At 47.6% G+C, this 22,095-nt stretch overlaps 2 protein-coding genes across 3 annotated transcripts; both read left to right on the top strand.

Moving 5' to 3' along the window:
• The first annotated feature begins 1,693 nt into the window (after positions 1-1,693).
• LOC121590374 (protein lozenge-like) lies at positions 1,694-18,194 on the top strand. Of its 2 annotated transcripts, none has more exons than XM_041909996.1 (6): positions 1,694-2,792; positions 4,789-5,028; positions 9,296-9,409; positions 13,628-14,077; positions 16,634-16,798; positions 16,879-18,194. In XM_041909996.1, the coding sequence occupies exons 1-6, from the start codon at positions 2,486-2,488 to the stop codon at positions 17,715-17,717; spliced, it is 2,115 nt and encodes a 704-aa protein (XP_041765930.1). In that variant the 5' UTR covers positions 1,694-2,485; the 3' UTR covers positions 17,718-18,194. The 2 variants fall into 2 exon arrangements, with proteins under 2 accessions (XP_041765930.1, XP_041765928.1); XM_041909994.1 differs by having other exon boundaries at positions 16,870-18,194.
• A 1,598-nt stretch (positions 18,195-19,792) lies between these two features.
• LOC121588553 (peroxisomal biogenesis factor 3) lies at positions 19,793-21,790 on the top strand. Its single transcript, XM_041906625.1, has 2 exons — positions 19,793-19,982; positions 20,107-21,790. The coding sequence occupies exon 2, from the start codon at positions 20,115-20,117 to the stop codon at positions 21,252-21,254; it is 1,140 nt and encodes a 379-aa protein (XP_041762559.1). The 5' UTR covers positions 19,793-19,982; positions 20,107-20,114; the 3' UTR covers positions 21,255-21,790.
• The last annotated feature ends 305 nt before the right edge of the window (positions 21,791-22,095 follow it).

Here is a 22,095-nt window from a genome sequence, read left to right as displayed (position 1 = left end):
TGGGCGACCTTCAATTAATAGTATGGTGACGAATAGCAATATGTTTCGATATTTACCTTAGATACATGGGGTCGTGTATGATAACTCGAGACTATCGAGTTGACGAATTCGAAGTCAGGGCTTTTTTAGAATCGTATTCGATAGAAGATTACAGACGGATTTCGATAGCTGAAAGCTTTTTAGTTGTCATACATTTCAATTGAACGCTCAATGGATGGATGACAGTTCAATTAAAATACAACCAACATGGTCTGTTAAGAAAAATTTATCTTTAAAGCTAGTTTTATAACCAAAGTTGATCATAAAAAAACACGTATTCGAAAGGCCATCTGATGGGGTTCGACTGTATTTACTAGATATTTTTTTCTATTTAATAGCTGTAAAGCTTATTTTCAGCTCAAGTTTTTGCTTTACTGCTTTGAACTCTAAAACGTCTTAAATGTTCCAAATAATAATGAACAAAAAATCATTCTGATGTTTGTATCGAGTAATAGAACAATGATTGTGTTTTAAAACTCTTTATAGATTTCAGCACTACAAAATATTTTAAACATTATATTTAATGAAAGTTTTGCTGTATTTAAAAAAAAGGTTCAATTTTAAATATTTTTACATGCGTAGCTCCCGTGGGTTTAATGTCACATGTCCTGTTAAAAAAAATTAAAGCTAAACGTTATATTGTTCCTTATGCATGATGTTAAAAGAAGAAAATGGGCCCTTGTTGAATTTAATAGGAAATTTGTTTTTTGATCATATTGTTTGTGCCTATTGTTTAGCTCATTTAATTGTTCGTTTTGTTCCACTTCTCGGCATAGTGCAGATTGTGTACGGAGCACAAAGTGGGAGGAGCTATGAGACGAATGAGCGAACAGTCTGAAAAGTGACGAAAAGGGGGTGAGCTGCTCACTGCACTATGGTAACACACATCGCACAAAAGCGCCCAAAATGGTTGTCCAATTTAAGGCAGCGGGGCAGCGAGACAGGAATATAAAGAATGGAATCTTCTCTGAACAATTGCGTAAACTGGTGAAAAACAATTATAAAGCAAATATTTACTAGTTGATACATATTGCATGAAGCATCTTGAATATATTGTTTTTGTTTGTGAACGGATAATTCTGCCAAATGTGTAATTAAGCTCAAAACTACACAAAACATGGACCTAATAATTCATATTATTCATGTTATTGAATCATTGAATTTCCTCTATAACCCTTTCTCTTGGCTCCTGAAATTAAAATTTTCTGGAACATCCTTTTAGTAATTATTAAATTATTTAACAAGATCATTGCATCAGTGATTGTATGGTTAAGCTTTTAATGATTTTAACATAAAAAGAAGCTGTAAATGGTAGTGTTAAAAGCACACGAATAAATTTCTCATACAATTAACTTTTAAAAAAACATTATTCCAACACTATTTCAAAGTATAATAACCTCATCGTGTAAAACAAACACATTAATCGTATTATTAGAATTACAAAGTGTGTTCTTTGTGCTATTAAACGTTCCACGATTAGCTCGGTGGTAGTGAAACGACGACCGAGCGTGTAGCTTGAATCACATACCGCCGCATCGGCAACCATCCCGTCCCCGCGGTACCACCCGACCGGTCCTACCGAAATCAGCTGCTTCTCGCGGTTGCGCCAGCGTTGATGCTGCTGCAACAGTTCATTTTCGCGCTGACTCTGCTCCGTGTAGCACGTGTGCGTGTGCGTGGAGAGCAGACACGGTCGCTTGCCGTTTCGCCACCCGGGTTCGCAAACGGATCGTTCCGTGATCGGTCGAGTGCAAAGTGCATACGTTTGGTGGAGTTTGTGTACAAAAAAAAAAAAGAGGTAGAAACAAACCGTATAAATATAAAACTAAACGCACCGAATAATAATACGATTCGTTGTCGGTTGTGTGCGTTGTGCCATTTTTTTGTTGTTGTTGCGCGCGAGTGTACGTTAATCCAGCGCGTTCCCGATTTCACGCTTGATCAAGCGATCAGGGTATTAAGTTCGTCCTCGTCATCGTCATCGTCTTCGAGTGAATGAAGAAATAGGTACACGGTTGGCGGCAGCAGCAGCAGCAGCAACGACAGAAAACGCCAGCGTCTTAGTGACTAGTTCGCACGAGCGGAGTTATTGAATGAAGCGAATAAAATTCCACGCCTGCTCGGATGCTGCTGCCGTGAGAAGCGGTGCTCGATTGGAATGCAGCTGCCCGTTGTGATCTGTGCCGTCAGTGTGCGCCGGTGCTGTGTGTGTGTGTCTATGTGCTTTGACGCCAATAGTGATCTCGACCAACTCCAAGTGTAATTAAATATTTCCATTGATTTTGCGTTTGCTGATTGCGTTGCGAAAAGGAAAAAGGAGTTTGTTTTCTGCCGCCGTTGCTACTTTTTGGTTCAAGTTAGGAAGCGAAAACCCCCCGTTGTTTGCGTGTGCTGTGTGGATGCACCGGTCCGGGTGCATCGATGCAGTGTCGATCGGAACCGCTCGATGAGTTTGGTGACGTGCGGATTGCGATCAGCGAGTCTGCTTCCGGGAACGCCCACCACGGAGCGGCCACGGTGCCGAAGGAAGCAGACCGCCGGCACCGGAATGTTGGAGACGGGCACGGCATCCAGCGGCGGCGACGCAGGGACGCAGCCGGGCGGCAGCTGTCGAAACAGCGGCGGCACGGGCGTGCTGCAACCGTCCCAGAACAACGGTGGCAGCCACGCGGACGATAATGCCATCCCGGCCGATCTGCGCTGGATGGAGCGGATGGTGATGGAGGCCGAACAGCAGTACCCGGGCGAGCTGGGTGAGTAGTCGAGGCGGCAAATCGGCATCCAAGCCAGGGCAGGGCAGGGCACACCGACGGGGCAATTTGATCCAGCGCGCTGGGTTAGATTTTCATACGCGGCTCGAGGCCCGAGCGACGGTGGACAGGCGGGAGGTGTGGTGATCGTGCACTCATGCATAATTTCGAACCAAACGCGGCCCCGCAGTGCATGAGAGAGGGACAACAGGGTCGGGTTGGGTACGGCCTCCGGTACGTTTCATTAGATACCGCAGCATCTCTCCGCGTGTTGCCGTTGCCGATAGAAGCCTTAAATATTGTTCTACGGCGTTCGTTCGATCGGTTCGATCCGGGGCCCCCCGGATAGGATTACACGACTGATGGCGATCGGTTCGTTGAGAGGGGAGTAGAGAGGGGTGGGGGGGGGCTAAGGGGGTGTTGGATTTTTTATTCGATTTCTCAATGGAGCGCCTTTTTCCCCTCAGTCTCTCCAGCGAATGTGCTTTTCGACGTCACCGACACGACTTGGGCCGTTTTTTTTTGGCTTTGCTTGGTCGTGGTGCTGATACGGTTGGAAGCGTTCCAGTGATAGTGAGACACCAAATTGAGGATAGGCATTTTTTTTCGGCAGTAGCTGAGAGACTGCATCGGGCTTTTGGTGCTTGTTTTTTTTCAGAATGAAGGTTGTTTTCCACCGGCCCCGGGACCGGATCATCAGGTGTAATTTATACCTCTTTCGAAGTGGTAAGGAAATGCTACCCATCTCCCCCCCCCATACACACCAGGGTTGTGTGTTTGATGGGAAAGTGTAAGAATTTGTTGGATTTTTTTCTGTTTTTTTTTTTTTTTTTTTTTTTTGGTGACTGGAAACTATTTCTGAATGGACGCAGTTTTTGTGCGTGTGTGATCGGGTGTCGATCACATGCGAGAAAACGATCAACTGTTTAAGTGTGTGTGTGTGTGTGTGTGTGTGTGTGTGTGTGTGTGTGTGTGTGTGTGTGTGTGTTTCGATGTTTTTTTTTCACAAAAGGAAAGGAAATGATAAAAAAAGAAGTGGAAAAATGATATCATCGCTCTTTTATTCTAATAACTATGTTTGTGAGTGAGTATAAAATTAGAATAATAGAAAAAATAATTTTTATTCGCTTGTTGTAACACAAATTAAGGTCCATTTCGTTATCAGATGGAACATTTCACAAACTGATATTTCGTCAAAAAATGACCCAGGTATATATAATTTATCAAAGAATATTCAAATCCTCGACTAATATCCACGTTTTATACAAAAAAAAGTCATAATCAACATACTTTTTCGCTATTTCCCGCAGATGTTCGAATTTCACCCAGAACGCAGCGGGGACCTTTTTTGTGGAACAAATTAAACGTTTATTTTGTAACATACTATTATATGGTATTTTTTTATAGTCCTGTTACAGTCGAGGAAATGAATATTCTTTCTTTTGATGTATACATTAGCCATATTTTGATCTAAAGTGTATGAAATATAACAAAGCGGTAGACATTTCATATTTCCTTTACAATTAAAGTGGTGTTTTATCTTTTTGTAGAGAGATTTCAAATTTCTACTAGGCACAAACCTTTTATTTAGGACCACAAGTGAATTTTGGTACAATAATTTTAATATACAATTCCAGACCATAGAAAAACTGATAAAGGTTAACTGGCTCAAACATAATTTAATATAACATTTAAAACAATATATAACATTAAAGAACTTGGTTGGTAACGTGTAATTAAACATCTCCTATTATCGAATCAATCATTGTCCACCTAGTGCCAAGGGGTGTAAAATGATCATTGAAACCTATGCTTCCAATACAGTTCCAATACGCTGGAAAGCTGTCAGCCACTACTATTAGCCCAACAATTACCTGGTCCGGCCAGTGGCAAGTGGTGTTGCAAGTGTTCCCGTTCCCAAATCGCACCCAATCGGGGTCGGGTCGTGCCCCCATTTGGCTAATAATAATTATTGCTACCTTTCCTTCCCTCGTTGCAGTTCGCACCGACAGCCCGTACTTCCTGTGTTCCGCCCTGCCGAACCACTGGCGCTCGAACAAAACGCTCCCGAGCGCCTTCAAGGTGATCTCGCTCGGGGACGTCAGCGACGGCACGATGGTCACTATCCGGGCCGGCAACGACGAGAACTTCTGTGCCGAGCTGCGCAACTGCACCGCCGTGATGCGCAATCAGGTGGCCAAATTCAACGATCTCCGGTTTGTGGGCCGCAGCGGACGAGGTAAGCCACTTCCGAGTCAATCTCCCTTCCATGGGTCCCTGTTCGTGTGTCTTCCCTTTAGCCGTGCGTGTTTGTGTGTGCGTATCAGGACCATATGGTCTAAGAATTGATAATTATGGCACACCATTCATCGTAAGAATTGCAATTATATTTTATAACGAATTCGGTGCACCTTTTGGCGAAACATGGGTATGCTGCTGCTGCTGCTGCTACTGGCGTGACTGGTGAGGTGCATTTCCAAAGTGTCGATATGACGCATGCATGCATGCATGCATGCGCCGAAGTACATCTGTTATCCTCGCATTTTGTGCTAGTGATGTGTGCCTGGGCAGTCGATTAGAGAACAAGAGAGGCAGGCGTTTGTGTTGTTCTGCAATTGCTTTTTAGAACCTTCCAGCATCGCTCATTGTTCCAATTCTTCTCAAACACATGGCATTGTTATTCGCCATTAATTTAGAGCAAAATGCATTCAAGATGCACGAGCAACACCTTGTTCGGCTGGATGCAACGGTGGTAGAGGAGCATCATTTCTTGTGCTGTTGCTGCTGGTAGCGATACTGTTGTTCGGTGAGGTGTAACCGATAGCAACAAGTTCCTGCTGACGTTTCGGGTACAGGAGGAGTTTGACATTCGCAGACAGATCAGGGCAGGCTTCCTGTTCGGGTTCGTTTCTATGGTTTCTAGGACGCTTCAAGCGATCACATTACCCTCGCTCGATACTTGTTGGAGAGAGTGTGTGTGTGTGTGAGAGAGAGGGAGATAGAGAGTGGCCAAGAGACACCGTTGGAGATACCCTGAACGGTAGAATATGCGTGATAGGGTTTGTCGTGTGATGGGTAACCATAGGACGTGCCCGACGACGTGTGCACGGTACAGGAATGTTCTTGCCTGCTTCAATTTATCAGGCCCCAGATCCAGATCCCGGCACCGGGAGAAACAAACAGATCAGTTCCACGTTTCCAGCGATCCAGCGCGCTCCGGAAAGGGGCACGTACCGGCAAGCACGCGGTGCGGACGGCCTCTCTCTCCTGTACCTTTATTCATCGCGTGATAAATCGCTGCACGCTTCGGGGCCGTAGGTGCCGAACAGTGCCCGGCGGCAGATTTTGGACCGAGCGGGTTTTGATGAATTCCCCCCTCACCCAGGTATCTCGACAAATACTTCCGACACGCGTCATTAATAAAATCGCAGGGTTCGTCTCATTTGTTCTGTTTTTTTGTTGTTGTTTGTCGCTCTCTTTCTCAATCTCAACAAAAGAGGTCACGAGCCGAGGCCGAGATAACTTCATTCTTAGCTCATTATGTCCCGGTTGGTCGTTTGGAAGGGGTGAAGAAGATTCCCGCTTTGATGTTGGATGGCCGAGAGGAAGGGGTTCGTCGTCTTCGCCGTCTCAATTCAAGAAAGACGTCTGTCTGTCTGTGGAAAATAAGGCCCGATACAGAAAGGCAATCGACCCATCGCTCATCCGTTGGCCAGCCTTTATCTGCATAAATCCTCTCCGGCCAGGGGAGGCTTGGGCCCGGCATTGTAAAGGAGGGCGGACGCGCGTTGAGCCACGAGTCCTTGAGCCGATTAGAATCGGGTGTGGCGGCGGCGGCGGCGGCGGCGGTGGTGGCGGCGGCGGTGGCGGCTAATTTTCTACCCCGAACCAGCCCCGAACATCATCCAACAAACAAATAAGGTCCCGCGAACGGTTCATCCAGAGCGGACGAGGATCTTTTCATCGCCCGAGCTAATATTAATGAGGATGTTGGGCACTGTTTTCTTATTTACGATCATCGCATCGATCTATAAAGACCCGTGTGCGCATATGCAGCGTGTTATGATCGTGTTTTTCTGGTGCTTTGTGTTGTCGCCTGCTGCTTTCTGCTGACTATGGTGCTATTTTGTGTGCTGTTCCTCCGGGAAGGTGTTTTTGTGTGTTGTGTGCTGCCCCTTTCCCACACCCTCCACGAGACGTCTTGACGCGCGCGGTGTACCGTGTACCGGTCCGGGTCCTCACGGGGTGATCTCCCCTTTTCTGTCCTGGGATATGGCTATAAACAAGTATATTACACAAAATGTGTCATAAAGCCGTCGGACGATGGATGGGTTCGAACGTGTCGCAGAAGCGGTATCGGTGAAAGCCAACCCCAGCGCGAGGGCGGTTCCAGGGGGCTTTCCAGGGTGTAAGCGAAGGGTAACCACTAAAAGTGCGCCACAAAACATCTCGCCCCACCGGCACCTATCCCAAGCCCTGCTCGAAATCCTACATCACCCGGCGCAAGACATTAAAGGGACACAACATTGTAGCTGTAGACGCTGTGGCCGGACCACACCGTCTCTCACGGGGACTCTTGTTCTCTCTCTCTCTCTGAGGGAAGCCTCAGGTTCACAGCCCGAACCCGGGAGCAAGCCGACTGCAGCCGACGAGCGTACAGTTCATGAGCAGCACCACCTTTTTGCCAGCAGCCACCGGGTGCCGGGTCCTAACTGCAACACACGGCTGAACATAAATTATTGACAGTGTGTGTGTGTGTTTCAAACTGAAAACTCTAAAAAAACCCAAACCCCCCCCCCACCAACCAACCCCTGAAGAGAACACCTTTCGGATAAAGCAACACAAAGGCACTGGTCCGACCGAGCAGAACGATATTTTGCGCAACCGAAATGCGCGCGCGAAAGGTTAAGGCAGAATCGTTAAAACGAAGTGTTAATATGCCTTTAATACATTTAAATTGTCGGTTAAATCATGTTTATGGTGGCGGCGGCGGCATGCATCAGAAAGATGGCAGTGAACCGCCAGTGCTATTGTGTCCAGGCCCCAGCCCAGCCCAGGCACACCGATGAGGGAACGAACGGACGGAAGGCCCCGGAAGGGCAGAGATAGTTTAATGGCCGTGTGGAACAGAAACAAAAAAATGTAGAATGTAAATTAATTGTTGAACTGATTTCGGGTTGAGAGTAACATTTTTGAACGCTTGATCGATGACTTTAAATTATGTCCCTGACGTCACACGGGGACAGGAGGGTGGTTTGCCGAGGGGAGGGGGGACAAACCAAACGCGCATCACAAGCAGCATTGTTTTCGCAGTTTCGCATGTTAAACGGCCACCCAATCACTGGCGCAGCTGGACAAAATTTAATTTTATGCTGCTGCCTCGTCGGATGATGGCTGTTGTTGCTGTTGTTGCTGCTATGCTGCTGCTGCTGCTGCTGCTGCTGCCCTACCGACTGTCCACGGCAGTGCGCGCGTGTGTTCGGGCATCGGGCTCTCGTTTTAATTGTATCGTCAAACCATTAAGGCCACCCACCACGCTTTCGGGTGGGTTGGGTGGGTGGGTTAGTGTTCTTAAAGGACACCATGTCCCCCGGTAGCCAGATCCTATCTGCACGTGACATTTAAAGGGAAGGCTTCTGGGGTAAGGGACTGTTTGACACGGGGAGAGCAGCAGCAGCAGCAGCAGCAGGGAAAATGCGATGATGGTCACCGAAAGAGCATAATAAGTTCATTAACAGCTTCCCTCCATTCCCCCCCCCTCCTCCGAAACGACTGCTTGTCCCCCTGCCCGTCGGCTATGTTTCCCACTGGTTTCGCTTTAACTTTTCCATCATTTTCACCTCCAAACCCCCCGGGAAACACCTTACCCGTTTTCCGAAAAATCTTGCGGCCAGTTTTGTCAACCGGACCGGGCATTTGCGGTGGCACGGTAAACATAAAGCACACACACACACACACACACATATATATAAAGGAGGAAAATGGACAACGCAAAAACAGCATCATAATAATCTTTTACATACTTATCTCTCGTTTTTGATTTTGTTCGCACAAAGCCCCTTGGTGGGTGGGCGCCGGCACACAAGGGGACTGGTTCGTAAAGCGGATTATATTTTTAATATGTTGCGCATTTTAGTGTGTGTGTGTGTGTGTTGCTGTTCTTGTTGCTGCTGTTGGTGGAAGATCGGTGTAATCTTCCGAACCAAAAAAGGTGGCAAAAGTTTGCAAACAAAGAGTCAAAACAGAATGCGAGCTTAGGGAATCGGGCGAAGGGAGCGAGAGTTGGCCAAGCAAATAGGGGCACCCAGCACGGCCATTTGCTTGGGGCTGTGAAGATCGACTCTGTTTGACTTGACGCCGTTTCACTTTGAAGTGTTCTGCGTGCGGAAACGGCAATGGTGGTGCATCATCATCATCATCATCATACAAGAGGACAAGTTTATTTAAATACCAGCATTTTCATTAATGGATGTTTCTTCTTTTTTTTTCTTTCGTTTTCTTTACAGGGAAAAGTTTTACGCTTACTATCACGATCTGTACGACGATGCCACAGGTCACCACGTACTGCAAGGCGATCAAGGTGACGGTGGACGGTCCCCGGGAGCCGCGATCGAAAACGAGTAAGTTGAATGCATTAGCAGCTGGAGCCGGAGGGTATTGTATTTGGTTTGCTGAATGGTGGTACAACCGGTAGTGCAATTGCAAGTCGTGCGCAAAGTGACGACATAGAAAGAGAATGCAGTGTAAAATGTGAAAAAGGAGGTACTTTCATTGTGATTAACGCAAAGATTTTACCGACCACGGACGAGTAGGTGCAACTGAATTGAAAAGTAAAATGGTGTAAAAAGTAACCTTAAACTTTTAACTGACTTTTAAGGAGAACTCATATGCAACAATATACATGGGTAGGGAAGAAGAAGCTGAATATGTCAACGACTGTAGAACTATTGTCGATATTGTGATCGAAATGAACTTTCTTTGCAAAAGTATTGCATTAGAATATACATTTAACGTAAATTTTTTAATTACTCCCAATATTTCTTGTTTTTCGTGTTCTCACAATTTATTGGGCGTTTCCCAGAATTTGTTAGTCCAATTTTAATGATATCTAATCGGACGATACCAATAAAATATGGGACCGCCCCAAAAATCTATCGGATACGATGAATAAATCGTTAGACGAGCCCAATCTATTATGGGAACCGACCAATAAATCGTGAGAAATCCTGTAATTCTACCTGCCGTGTTGCTAAACTGATAACAAATACCTTGAATTAGCCTCGCTTAAGCGTGTTGGAAAATGTACCGATTATTGAACATTGTTGAGCATTACTACCATACACGTAATTATTACCTACCATAACAAATTACCATTACTATTTACAGGGGTTTTTCAGGGGTTCTTATAGTTTTGGGTCAATTTATTGACTCTTTCTTACGGTAAATGATTTTTTAGTGATGGGAATTCGATTCTAAGGTATCCTTTTCGACAAATCCAATTCGAATTTCCAACGGGACTGTCCAAAAAGTCCGTGCCATAGAGCCTGTCGGATGTAAAGTTCACTTCCCCTAAGAAAGAGTCAAGGACAACTATGAGCACCCCTGAAAAATCCTGTATTCCTCTCTCATCTGTGATAATAGAACTAGTGATGGGAAAAATGAAGTTTTTTGTCGGAATCGATTCCGGTTAGCTTCGCAGTTTTCTGGAATCGATTCCGGATAGTAGGTCCGGAATCAGTTTCCGGAATCGATTCGGGAATCGGCAACAGTATCGGAATCAACTCCGGAATTGGTTCCTAAATTAGAATCGGCTTCGAAACGGAGTCAGTTTCGTCATCGCCATAAAAATAGGCGTTTGAGTCCAATCATATTAAGTATTGGTAACCACAAAAAATCAAAATTTACTTGTAAAAGATCCATTCTCATAGAGATTCCCGGACTGATTTCGCGCCGCAGTCAACTCCGGAATCGGCTCCGGAGTCAACTCCGGATTCGACTTCGGAATCGGCTTTGGAATCGGAATCGAGTCGGTCCGATTCCAAGCTCCCACCACTAAATAGAACAGCAAACAATAGGAACGAATATAATGTTTAAATACTATTTTTGCCTTTGAAGTTTGAAGTTTGAAGTCCCGTTTCAGCTGTCCCAACATATCTAAGCCCGATTTACCTGCTGCGATGGTTGAAAATAGTGAATCCAGTGGCATGTAACTATGGCAATCAATTGAATTTTTAAACTCATAAATTCAAATGCAACCCTTCTGGCTGCAAGTTTCTAGATCAACACTCACAAACAATCAACGTTCTAGTCGTTCGAGTTCACGCAGCATTCCGAACCGTGTCCAAACTATCAGCGACAAACATCTTTGTTAAGACGGTACTTTTATCTCAACCCCTTCTAACACCCAAACCGCACAGACTGCGAACGGAACAACCGAGGGGGGGTTATTTGTGTGTGGTTGATGGTGCTGCATGCAGAACTGCTCTGTACGTGCGGGCTTGAGAACTCCGGCGCAAAACAGATATCGGTACGCCCGCTCGGTTTCGCCCGCGCCTTATCGTTGAACGGGGTGGGGTGAACGCGCGTCTCGACATTGGGCCCCGGTTGGGTGTGTTTTGTTTTTCCCTCCTCCTCTCATGCTTATCAGTTAAGCACGGCGGCCGGCGGGATAAGAATAAGTGGCGTCGCGACCCGTCCTCTCCTTCACTTACCCCATACCATACCCCTTCTGCCCCATGCCATTGCCAGTGGCCAGACAAGTTTGTGCCTGCTCAGTATGGTAAGGGTGTAAGAAAAATTCTCACGGTACAACGCATGCCTCATGCCCGTTCCCCGCTGCCCAGATGTGTGTGGTGTTAGCGAGTGACCGTGGATAACGACCACTCTGGAGGCATGTATCGCAGGTTTGGAAGCGATATGGAGGCTGGATAAGCGAAAAGGTTAACCATAGCTGTACATTGCCTAATAACAAAGTCATTGTAAGGCAATCGCTAACTGTTGGGCTAGTGTGTAGAAGTAGCAAAAGGCGCAAGGTGTGATCGGTACGACTCGTTGAGGGGGGGGGGGGGGGAAAGGACTTCAATTATTAACCCACGAAACCCACGCGTACGCAGAGCACAGAAATCAAGCAGGCCTTGCTTTGACAGGCTATGATTAGCTTCGGACGGGCTAATGCCTTTCGCAACACGTGGCCCGATTAACACGTGGAACACGCGGGTAGCTGAAGAGCTGAAGAACGCGTGCGTGTGTGAGCGTGTGTGTATGTGCTTAAGCGAATGCAGCAGTTCAATTAATGGGAATTTTACGATCCTTTTTCCCCCGCCCCGACTGGGCGACTGGGAATTAGTTGTTTGTAAGTGATTTAGAACCCCCGCGTCTGGTCTGGTGTGTCGGGCTGGTGCGTACGTTTGCTCATTGGAACTAGTATTTATGGATGTTTAAGTGACATTCAAGTCCTACTCATATCGTAACAATGTTGGACAATGTTGGGCACAGCAGCTCCATTGACAACTTCCCGTGCGACAGTGCACATGTGGGATCGTTGCTGGAGCCGGCATTTTCTCGGCATTGGTGGTTCCGTTTTCTTCTCGCCTTTCAAACGAAGAAGGCTTTGCCAGTAAAAACACGGCACACGGTGGTAGCGGAAAATCTAACAAACCGACCGAACGGGTATGGATTCGAAACCGATAGTTAGAGCGTGCCATGGGTCGCAAGGCTTCCGTTGTCCGTTGCTGGGGATCGCTTGGGGGGGAGATGGGGGGGGGGGGGGTGACGGGGTCATAAAAATATTTATTAGCCTCGAAGCAAACACAAACGCATCGCACAAAAGTCGATAGCGTCGAACGATGCTGGTGAACAACTGCAATACGATGCTTAAAGACGGGGCTCCATTGTGCCCCCCCCCCAGTGTTGCAAAGCAGCCCAAATGACACCGGGCGGGTGTGGCTGGTGAAAGCCAATTAGAGCACACAATTACATAATGTCGTTCCGTACGGCGTGGCGCTCAAAGGAATGCAGGATTCGTTGTTGCAGGTTGCTGTGAAGTTCTATGATGCTCCACAAAAAACGTTGTCCTGGGACAGTGGACGATTCAGACGCCAGTGGACGATATATAGGAAACGTAAAAATAAATGCGAGTCATTCAATATCATGTCGCATAGCCGTCGCATACGGGTACACACTCGGCTTGTCGGCAAATGGAACCCCAAATCGGGATCGGGCAGCGCCCAAAACTGCATCTCCCATTTTGGGGAATGGGAATGCAGTAGAAGAAAAAAACGCTCCCTTACACACAAAAAGGCACACTAAATGGGAGAAGAAGAGAGAGAGAGAGAGACAGAGAGAGAGAGAGAGAGAGAGAGAGAGTTTCAGCGTCCTCAGCTAATGATCCCTTCACTCAGGGGCTCGGTGTTCGCTTCCCGCAAGCGTAACCGCAACCGAATTCCCTTTTATATTCTCAATTTTGCGTGTGTGCATGTGTCCTCTGGTCCACAGGACGCTGCTGTGTCGCTGCTGTCTTCGGCAGTAGTGGGCGCACGGTAGATGTGACCGTTTGCAAGAAGTCACATCCCCAACGATGGGGCAGTAACATGAGATCTCTTTATTTTGTTGGTGTGCTCCTGTGTACTTCAGGATTCATCGCCGGCCGTTTCCCGAGGGGAGGAGGGGGGGGGGGAGAACCAGTCCAGTGGGAGTCCGGCGGCGCTTTATCTAATCCCCAAACCACACCGCCACGGTCACGGGGTGGGGGGGAGGTTTTGCTGTTTGTCTGTGTCTATGTCTCTTTTTGCTGGGCTTTTGCAACACACTGATTGTGTACTGTGTTTCCAATTCAACAGATATGCCGCAGATGCGTCCACCGCCGCTGCATCGGTTTTTGGAGCAGCCCGCGTTCAACCATCATCACTACCCGGGGCGACCGGGCTCGTTCGGTGGCACTGGCGGGAGCAACACCGGCAGCAACAGCAACAACAACAACAACAACAACAACAACAGCAACAACAACACCGGACTTGGCAGTAACGGTCTCGGCACAGGGTCGACCGGCAGCTTGGGCGGTGGTACCGCTGGCACCGGACACGGGAACGGAAACGGCAAATCCTCGTCTGTCAACTACAGTGCCGTCAGCAGTACCGGTAGCACCACGAATCTTCATACCCATCACCCACATCACCATCATCATCATCATCATGGCAGCGGTGGTGGTGGTGGTGGAGGAGGAGGCAATATGGCCATCAATACCAGTGCCGAATCGAGCAGTGATTACAAACCTAATCTCGCGTTTTCAGGTAACGTGCGTGTTTCTGTGTATGTTCTCATCCGGTTGTTGTTGTTTAGAAGCCGTGCAGGGGTTTTGGGGAAGCGCCTTGGCTGTGAGAGGAGAGTCACTAGCATTGACATTTTGGACGATTTGTTAAAAGTGTTTTTTGAACTTTTGAGGAAAGCAGGACGGCGTTGTCCGCTACGGTTACGACACGCTCTACGGGGAAAAGCGGGCACAAACGTTTTAATTGTGGTGAATTATGGTTATGTAAAACGAGGGCCATCCGCCAAGCACTGAAGGGACAATAAGTGTTACCGAGAGATATCGCTCCATCGATGACGATTCGCACGTTTGTACACTGGAGCGGAATTGCTTCTGTTTCAAGGGACGTGTTCTCGTGCTGCAAAATAACAATTTGCAACGGTTGAGCGAAGTTTGATGCGAAAAGGGCACGCTACGGAATGGGACAGCAAATTAGAAACCAAGCGGCAACAACATCATATGGAGGTAAATTGCTTTTTATCCATTTTTTGCTTTTTTCGCATCGGGCAATTGCAAACTCACCTGCCATTGCCCGTGAATGCGCGTAAGGTGCGCCAACCAAGCAGCACAAAAAATCAATGAGAGCGCATGCAAATAAACGTACGAATTGATCGGACAGCACCGATCGCCGACCGGTGATGATGAGGTGATGAGAGACCTTTCTTCTCGGTCAATTTGGCCCGATTATAGGGATTTCTTTCATTTCCGCCACCGAGCGCATCGCGACGATTCGCGTGGAGCCGTGGGGTAAAATTGGTTGCTTGGAAGGGCAACAACAACTACCCGTGTTTGGCAGTTAATCACGCGCCAGCCAGTCCAGTCAGGCGTATCCAGTGCACCGCGGGGTGGAAGGATGGGTGCAAGGGAGGAAAGAAAATTGATTTCCCTTGTTCCTTTTGCGCACGACGCGTCGACGGCATCGACGGGTATCGACGGCATGGCTGACGAAGATGATCGTAGCGGGCCATGGCTATGATGATTGGATGCAACAACAAAACAAAAAAAAAACGGACCAAATTATTTCCCATCATCTTCCCGGTGCGCTTCTGAGCGAACGGGTTCTTAGTGTGCTTTGGCAAGCGGAAACCAATATGTCACGAGCACGCCACTTGTACGGTTTGGGGGGTGGGGGGGGGGGGGGCAGAACAAAGGAACTCGTTTCATAATTTCCCCAAAAAACGGCACGATAAATCATTCGTGCTGTGTTCGGTGTGGAATAGTTTTACACATGCGAGCAAACCCTTCTCCAACGTACTGCAGAGTACTGCCGGTGCAAAAGAGTAAATTAATCTTCTTAATTAATCAATCCGGCGGAAATCAGACGCGCCCCGCACACCGAAACCGTCAGCGTGGTTCGGTAGCGTACACGCACGTGCACGGCGCAGAAACGTTCCGCCAGCAAACACCCGTGTTGGGTCTCTCTTCTCGACCCGAAGCGCGTAGGATGTGGATGTGGTGCCCTTAGCGTATTACCCTGCCACTGCCAAAACATTGTCAAAACATTGTCAATCAATTTAAGGCAAAATTACTAATTAATTATCCCCAAGCCCGAGCAGCAGTGTGGGTGTGCGTAAAAGTTGCGCGCTGCTGCTGCTGAGCGTCGCATGCTGGAGACAGTTTCCAAACAGTTTGAGGGGGTGGGGAGGAGACAGAGGGAGAGCACATATTTTGTGATTAACTTTTCAATAATCCACCTCATCACGATCCTGGTTGGCCGTGCTCGGTGGGCTTGCTTGCTTGCTTGTACAAGGTAACGAAGCAATTCTTTGCCCAACTCTCACAGTAGTCTGTTGGTTGGCCCCAAACGTTCCCCGGGGCGAATGCAAGGGAGGGGGGTGTGTGGGTGAGGGGGCCAGTTTAGTTGTCTGTTAGTTTTCTAAAAATGATAACCCCTCTCCAAATTGGCCTGCAAAAATGGGGGGGGGGATGCACCGAGGCTTTCGGGCCGATGATGGCATTCGGGATGAATAAGTAAGCCAAAATCGATTAGAAGTGCAATGTGCCCCTCGTACGTCCACACACACACACACACCGGAAGTCCACACATGTCTGCCGGAAGTGCACGACCGGATAATGTGCGAATGAGGTATGCATTCGTTCATCATACCCCGAACCCGGTGATGATGGAAAACGATTAGACGGATATTATCGATTTGGAATGCAATGTCCGTGGAGTTGTCTGGGGTAGCACCGTTGGACCGTTTGCTGATGAAGATGAAGAAGTCCTCCAGCCCATATCTGGATGGGACGGGTTTTTGAATGGATCCTGAAATAGCTTAGCAAAGTGTCAATCGAAAGGCATTCTGGCTCTCAAAGGCTCCAAACGTTCTGCAGGTGCAGAGGTGTCGGTAGAGGTTTGCATACCTTGGAGAGCTTGCTGGAGATGAGGAAATGGGATCGTCTTATGCAGCACGGATGATAGGTTCCCCCCCCCCCCCGTACAGTAATGCACCCAGTGGGGGCCGGTTGATGATAGCTTTCCGTATATCCAATTTCATACATCGATTTCTTCGATTTCGGTTTCCGTGCTATTCCGCAGACTACACCAGCGCCACCGACTGGACGAATGGGCTGGTCGGTGCACCGTCCAGCACGTCCTACATGAACACCTTCTCGCCGCTGCAGGCCAGCCCACCGTCGTACGTGGCGTACGACTCCTGCCCGATGGTCGATCATCCCAATTACAGTCTGACGGCGTCCGGAGGTACTACGACCCCTCTTTACACTTACCACTCCCAAATGGCTTCAACCAGCCCCAAAGCTAACTCTTACCAGTCGTTTTAGATAACCTTCAACCGTACCAAGACTATTACGGACTTTCTGGACCACCACCACCCCCCGCACCGACTGTTGCCGCGGTGGCACCACCAACGGGGACCAGCACGGTGCAAACGGGCCCGCTCGGTGGACAGCTTGCCACCGGTGGCAGCTCGTACGTCTCCAAGACAGGGGAACTGGTGGAAGCGGCCGCCGCCGCCACCACCTACCCGTCCTATCCCCATCACACCCAGTGGACCAACGGGTATCATGGTAGCTATCATCATCATCACCATCATCAGTACAATCACCCGGCTGCCGCTGCGGCCGCTGCCGCCAGTGCTGGCGGGTGTGCCTCATCGCTAGCCGTGGCCGCCCAGTCGCCGGTCAGCTTTCACCCACCGGTGGCTACGGTGGCGGCACCGGCCCCATCGTCTGTCCCTGCGCCACCCCCACCCCCACCGATGGTGCTCTGTCCGCAGATGTTCAGCACCGTCAATCAGAACCAAATCCACGTCCATCTGCACGGTACGGGCAGCGACAAGTTCGAACACTACTTCGGAGCGGCCGACAACGGCTTTACGATTAATTCGTTTCCCGGGCCAAGCATTCGATCAGTGGCGTCCGGCCCGATCGCCTCCACGCTGCACGCGGGCACGGCCGTTGATATCGGCGGCATCGCCGGTGCCCACCACCATCAGGACAGTGGCGGTGGAGCGAATGACACGCTTACAGCGCTACTGTCCGCTCACCATGACGATCCACAGCATTCCGGCGGGTCGGAACAGCAGCAGCAGCAGGAGGATGAAGGGCGGGGCGAAGAATCAGTGGCCGGCGATCCGAGCAGCGTGTGGCGACCGTATTGATCCAGCTGTCGGCGGTGCTTTCCAAGCGGATGGCCATCAGTTTAACGGATCCCTTGTAATGCTTCACTTCAGCGAACGTTTGCATGTCGTTTTGGGAAAGAAATGGGAAGGTTCTGCGTTGTAGGGCGGGGACAGAGTTAGGAAGAAGCGATTGTAATGTGGGGCTGATTCGATTGGAGATTTTTAAAACCTGTGCCTTAAAACATTCTTCATATTTAAGCACTTTCAAGCATCTCACATTAACTGCTTTGTATACAGCTTGTAGTTCCCAATAAGAATTGTAGAGCAAAGCGGGAAAAGTCCACGGAGACGAACGCGTTCGGTTGTACTAATGTTGCCTCTTGAGTGTAGTTAGATCGCGATTGCTGTGTATTTCCAGGCTTATACCTTCGTACGCTCGGTGTATTTATAGTGACACAATTCTGCTGACCCCCCAGCGAGAACTATTTCCATCCCATGGATGCATGGGGTGGCGGGGTTGGTGGGGGGGGGGGGGGGGGCGGGTGCGTGCTGGTTTAATAAAAATTACATTCCCTTCGCGTCTTAAACTGTTAGCAACCAGCTATTATACGCACCGTTTTCAGCGCGTGTGTGTGTCAATGTTCGTATGCAATGCGTAAAACTGTGTCAAGCGAAGTAGAAGGAGTGTATGTATGTTTTAGATTGTGAACGGGCATTTGGGCAGCACACTCTCGTACACGACAATCAGCCGATTCCAAGCCCCGATATCTCCGTTATTGGCTAGTAAACTGTGCTCCCGCATCTGCATCTCTGTGTCGTAGAAGAAGAGCCATTCCAACAACATTGATGAGTGTGTCTATGTGTGTGTGTGTGTGTTTTTTTTGTTGTGTCACAAAGAAAAGCTATTCTAAGGTTTAATGAATTGATGGATTTCTATAATTATACGTTTTCACAACTCCAGTGGATCAATAAGGTTGTACTAAGGTGTAAGAGATAGCAAAAATTACAATAAACTTAGTAAAATAGAAAAAAGTGAAATCTGTTGTGTTTTTTTTCTGTTATAAGTAGATTAAATTTGATCTTTTGTTTCAAATAGTCATATACGTGATATCCTTGTACGTTATGTACACTCAAGCGTATATCACGCTTTGGGAAATCGAAGGAAAATGTGCGGTCAGTACAAGTGTTGACTATATTTTTCCAATTTATAATGTTTTGGGCCGGTCTGGTGGTACAGTCGTCAACTCGAACGACTTAAAAACATGCCCGTCATGGGTTCAAGCCCCGAATAGACCGTGCCCCCATACGTAGGACTGACTATCCTGCTCACTTCACTAGTGGGTACAAAGGCAGGCCTTGACCGACAGCGGTTGTTGTGCCAAAAGAAGAAGAAGAATGTTTATAAACTGTACACATATACACGAAAAAGATACTCTTTCTCTTACTTTAATATTGCCTACAAGAATGTAATTTACTACAAACATTTTTAATTTACACACAAACACAATTTTAATTTACTTCAACTCAATTTTTTTTATGAATTATAATTTTGGACGGATTTTCATTAATCTTACACACGTTAAATAATCTTTCAAAATAAAAATATGAGAAAAAAAAATTTGTGAAATAAATGCATGTTAAATGGTTTTGTCATTTATTTATTTTTTATTTATTCTAATACACATTATTACAGCTTCGGCTGAAAAAAAAACTATATCATCGCTTTAAATATGGCTGTTGATGAGGAGCAGAAACTTTATTGATTCCTTTTTGAACCTTTATTCAGTTAAAAAAAGAAATAATTTAAAAATGTCTCTTTACAACGTAATGCAACGGTCAATATTTAAAAGCTGTGTGGCACAAATGAACCGGTTCAGTTTACGTATTGCGAGAACCGGTTCATTTTGCACGGAGTGGGCAATGTGCAGGGCACCGAACTTGTTTTCCATTTACGTCGCCCAAACTACGGAAAAAATATTTTTTGGTACATCTTTAACGTAACGTATAGCATAAACATGAATTAGTTATGCAGATAAAATTAAAATAAAACCTTCCAAAAGGTACAATTGACTCTACTTTGCAGCGAGTATACGAACCCTACATTTGTCCGTTTGACAGCTATCGATTGCCGTAGAAAAAGAAAACAAACGCACACGAAAAGATTCTCGTGTTTTGAAACAGCCCAGAACGCAGCACCTCTGCAGACGTTCTATGCGAAAAAAGCAACCTTCCGGCTACCCCGGCGATCCCGTTGACCTTTGGGTGGTGAAATCACCCCGAAAGCAGCAGAGCAGCAACATTCGGGTAAGAAACATCTCCCCCTCTGTCACCCCAATTCCTGCATTATCATTCAATTACGTTCTATGTTTACAAGGTGGTTTTATTGTTGTTACTGTTTTTTTATCGCCCTTCTATCCCCCGCTTTCAGACAGCGTAATGTGGTCAAGCATAAAAGATTTCATTTACCGGCATCGGAGAAAATTCATCACCACGGGCGTTGTGATCGGTGGCAGCGTGTTTCTGCTGAAATGGTTACAGTACAAGCTGCGCGAGCTGCAAGAGCGCCAGGCGAAGGAGATTGGCGAAAAGCTGAAGCGCATGCAGCACTACGAGTGTACGGATCGCACCTGCAATCAGACCATTTTGGGCCTGTCGCCAGCCTTGTCCGAGAAAGTGTTTCAAAGCCTCAGCACGGACGACATCCTCGCGAAGCTGCGCACCAACCCGGACAACAAGCTGGAGCTATGGGAAGAGCTGCGCATCGTGGCCTTCACGCGGCTCATCACGCTCGTGTACGGCGCCTCGATGCTGGCCGTTACGCTGCGGGTGCAGATCAACATCCTCGGCGGCTATCTGTACAAGGCGACGGTCGAGGATAGTCAGCAGCAGGCGATATCGCTCGAGGTGCAGACGGCTTATCTATCGCTGATACAGCACTTTATGCGTGACGGTATCGATCGGCTGATCGAAATCGTTCGCAAGAATGTGACCACCGTGATGCAGCGGTACAGCCTGAAGCAGCAGCTTACGCTGGCCGACACCGAAACACTCCTCTGGTCGATCGAGATGGCGCTGAACAATGAGAAGGGCAATCCGATCGACGGTATCGCTACGTACACGCTGCCCAATCCGGGCGCCTCGCTGACCGGTGTCGACGGTGCGTTCAGCACCATGTTCCAGGAAACGCTTGACGTGCTGGAAAGTGTGGAATCGACCGAGGTAAGTCTTGCGAACGTCAGCATCGGGCTGGCCAAAGTGATGGACAAGCTGGCGGACTATTACATGAGCTCGTCGAGTGGGGCGAGCAAACAAAACTCCAAATCGAACCTGAACGTGGAAAGCATCGCCAACATAAACGGAATTACGATTTCGCTTGCAAAGTTGATCCCGATCGTGAACGGACTGGCGAGTAAGGTGGCACCAGTGCCCGCGGGCGCTAACGGTACGGTCAGCAACGGGCTAGTGCCCGCACTGCCCGAGGAGACGGACCTGATGTCGTCGATGATTGTGCATTTCCTACACTCGGAAAAGCTACGGACGCTCGGCGCCAACGTGTACGAAACATTCTGCCACTAGGAGGCGTAGGCGCAGATATAACACATTCTGTATTCGGTTTTAATAGAGTAGCGTAGAGTGCCGTAGCATCGTAGCGCGCAGCAAGACGGGCGAGGCTTACCCGTAACCGGGTTCGTTCAGGTACAATTAGTTATGTGGCAGCCTTCAAGAGTCTACGGGAGGTTGCCTGCAATTGCTGAAACGCGGCCGGTGCACTGTATGACATCTGTCGGAAGCAAGAGAGCAACACATTCGCTAGCATAGGTTTTAACATGGTTACAATGCCAAGAGCTGTGGGAATGGCCGGGCGCGGCTTTGTTTAATTAATGTGATGGATTCGTTTTCTTTTTCTTTTTTTTTAGCTGAAAAGAAACGGTGTAGTTTGAGTCGTGTTTGATTAGGAATTAGCTGATTCGATAACGGGGATTTCTTATCTTGCTATCGACTGTGGCAGCGTTTGTAAAAGCGGGAAGGCTAAGGGATTAATGGGATGGTCGCAAAAATGGTACACTGTCGTGAACATAAAGATAGAACAAAATAAACCTAAAATTATCATACATTAATCATGTTTAATGTTTTGAAAGTAAAATTAAATAATAGTTGAATCACTGCAACCGTTTTAAAAAAATAACCGAACCTTCGATTAGCAATTTTTGCTGTAGTTCTACAGATTTTCCATTAGCATAACGATTCAAAGACGAGCACCACGAATGTACCTGTACTTCAAGTGTTTCCCACATTTTTACTAAGCTTGTATAAAACTTCAATATGTCCCTTATACCTGAAACAAAACGGTGTCTTAACGACGCATGCTTTCAGTTTAAAATGAATCGTAAACGTCTCCGTTTAGCAGACGGTAAAT

This window comes from Anopheles merus, chromosome 2R (assembly GCF_017562075.2).
Source record: "Anopheles merus strain MAF chromosome 2R, AmerM5.1, whole genome shotgun sequence".
NCBI lineage: Eukaryota > Metazoa > Arthropoda > Insecta > Diptera > Culicidae > Anopheles > Anopheles merus.
This window is presented reverse-complemented; position numbering and strand designations above follow the sequence as displayed.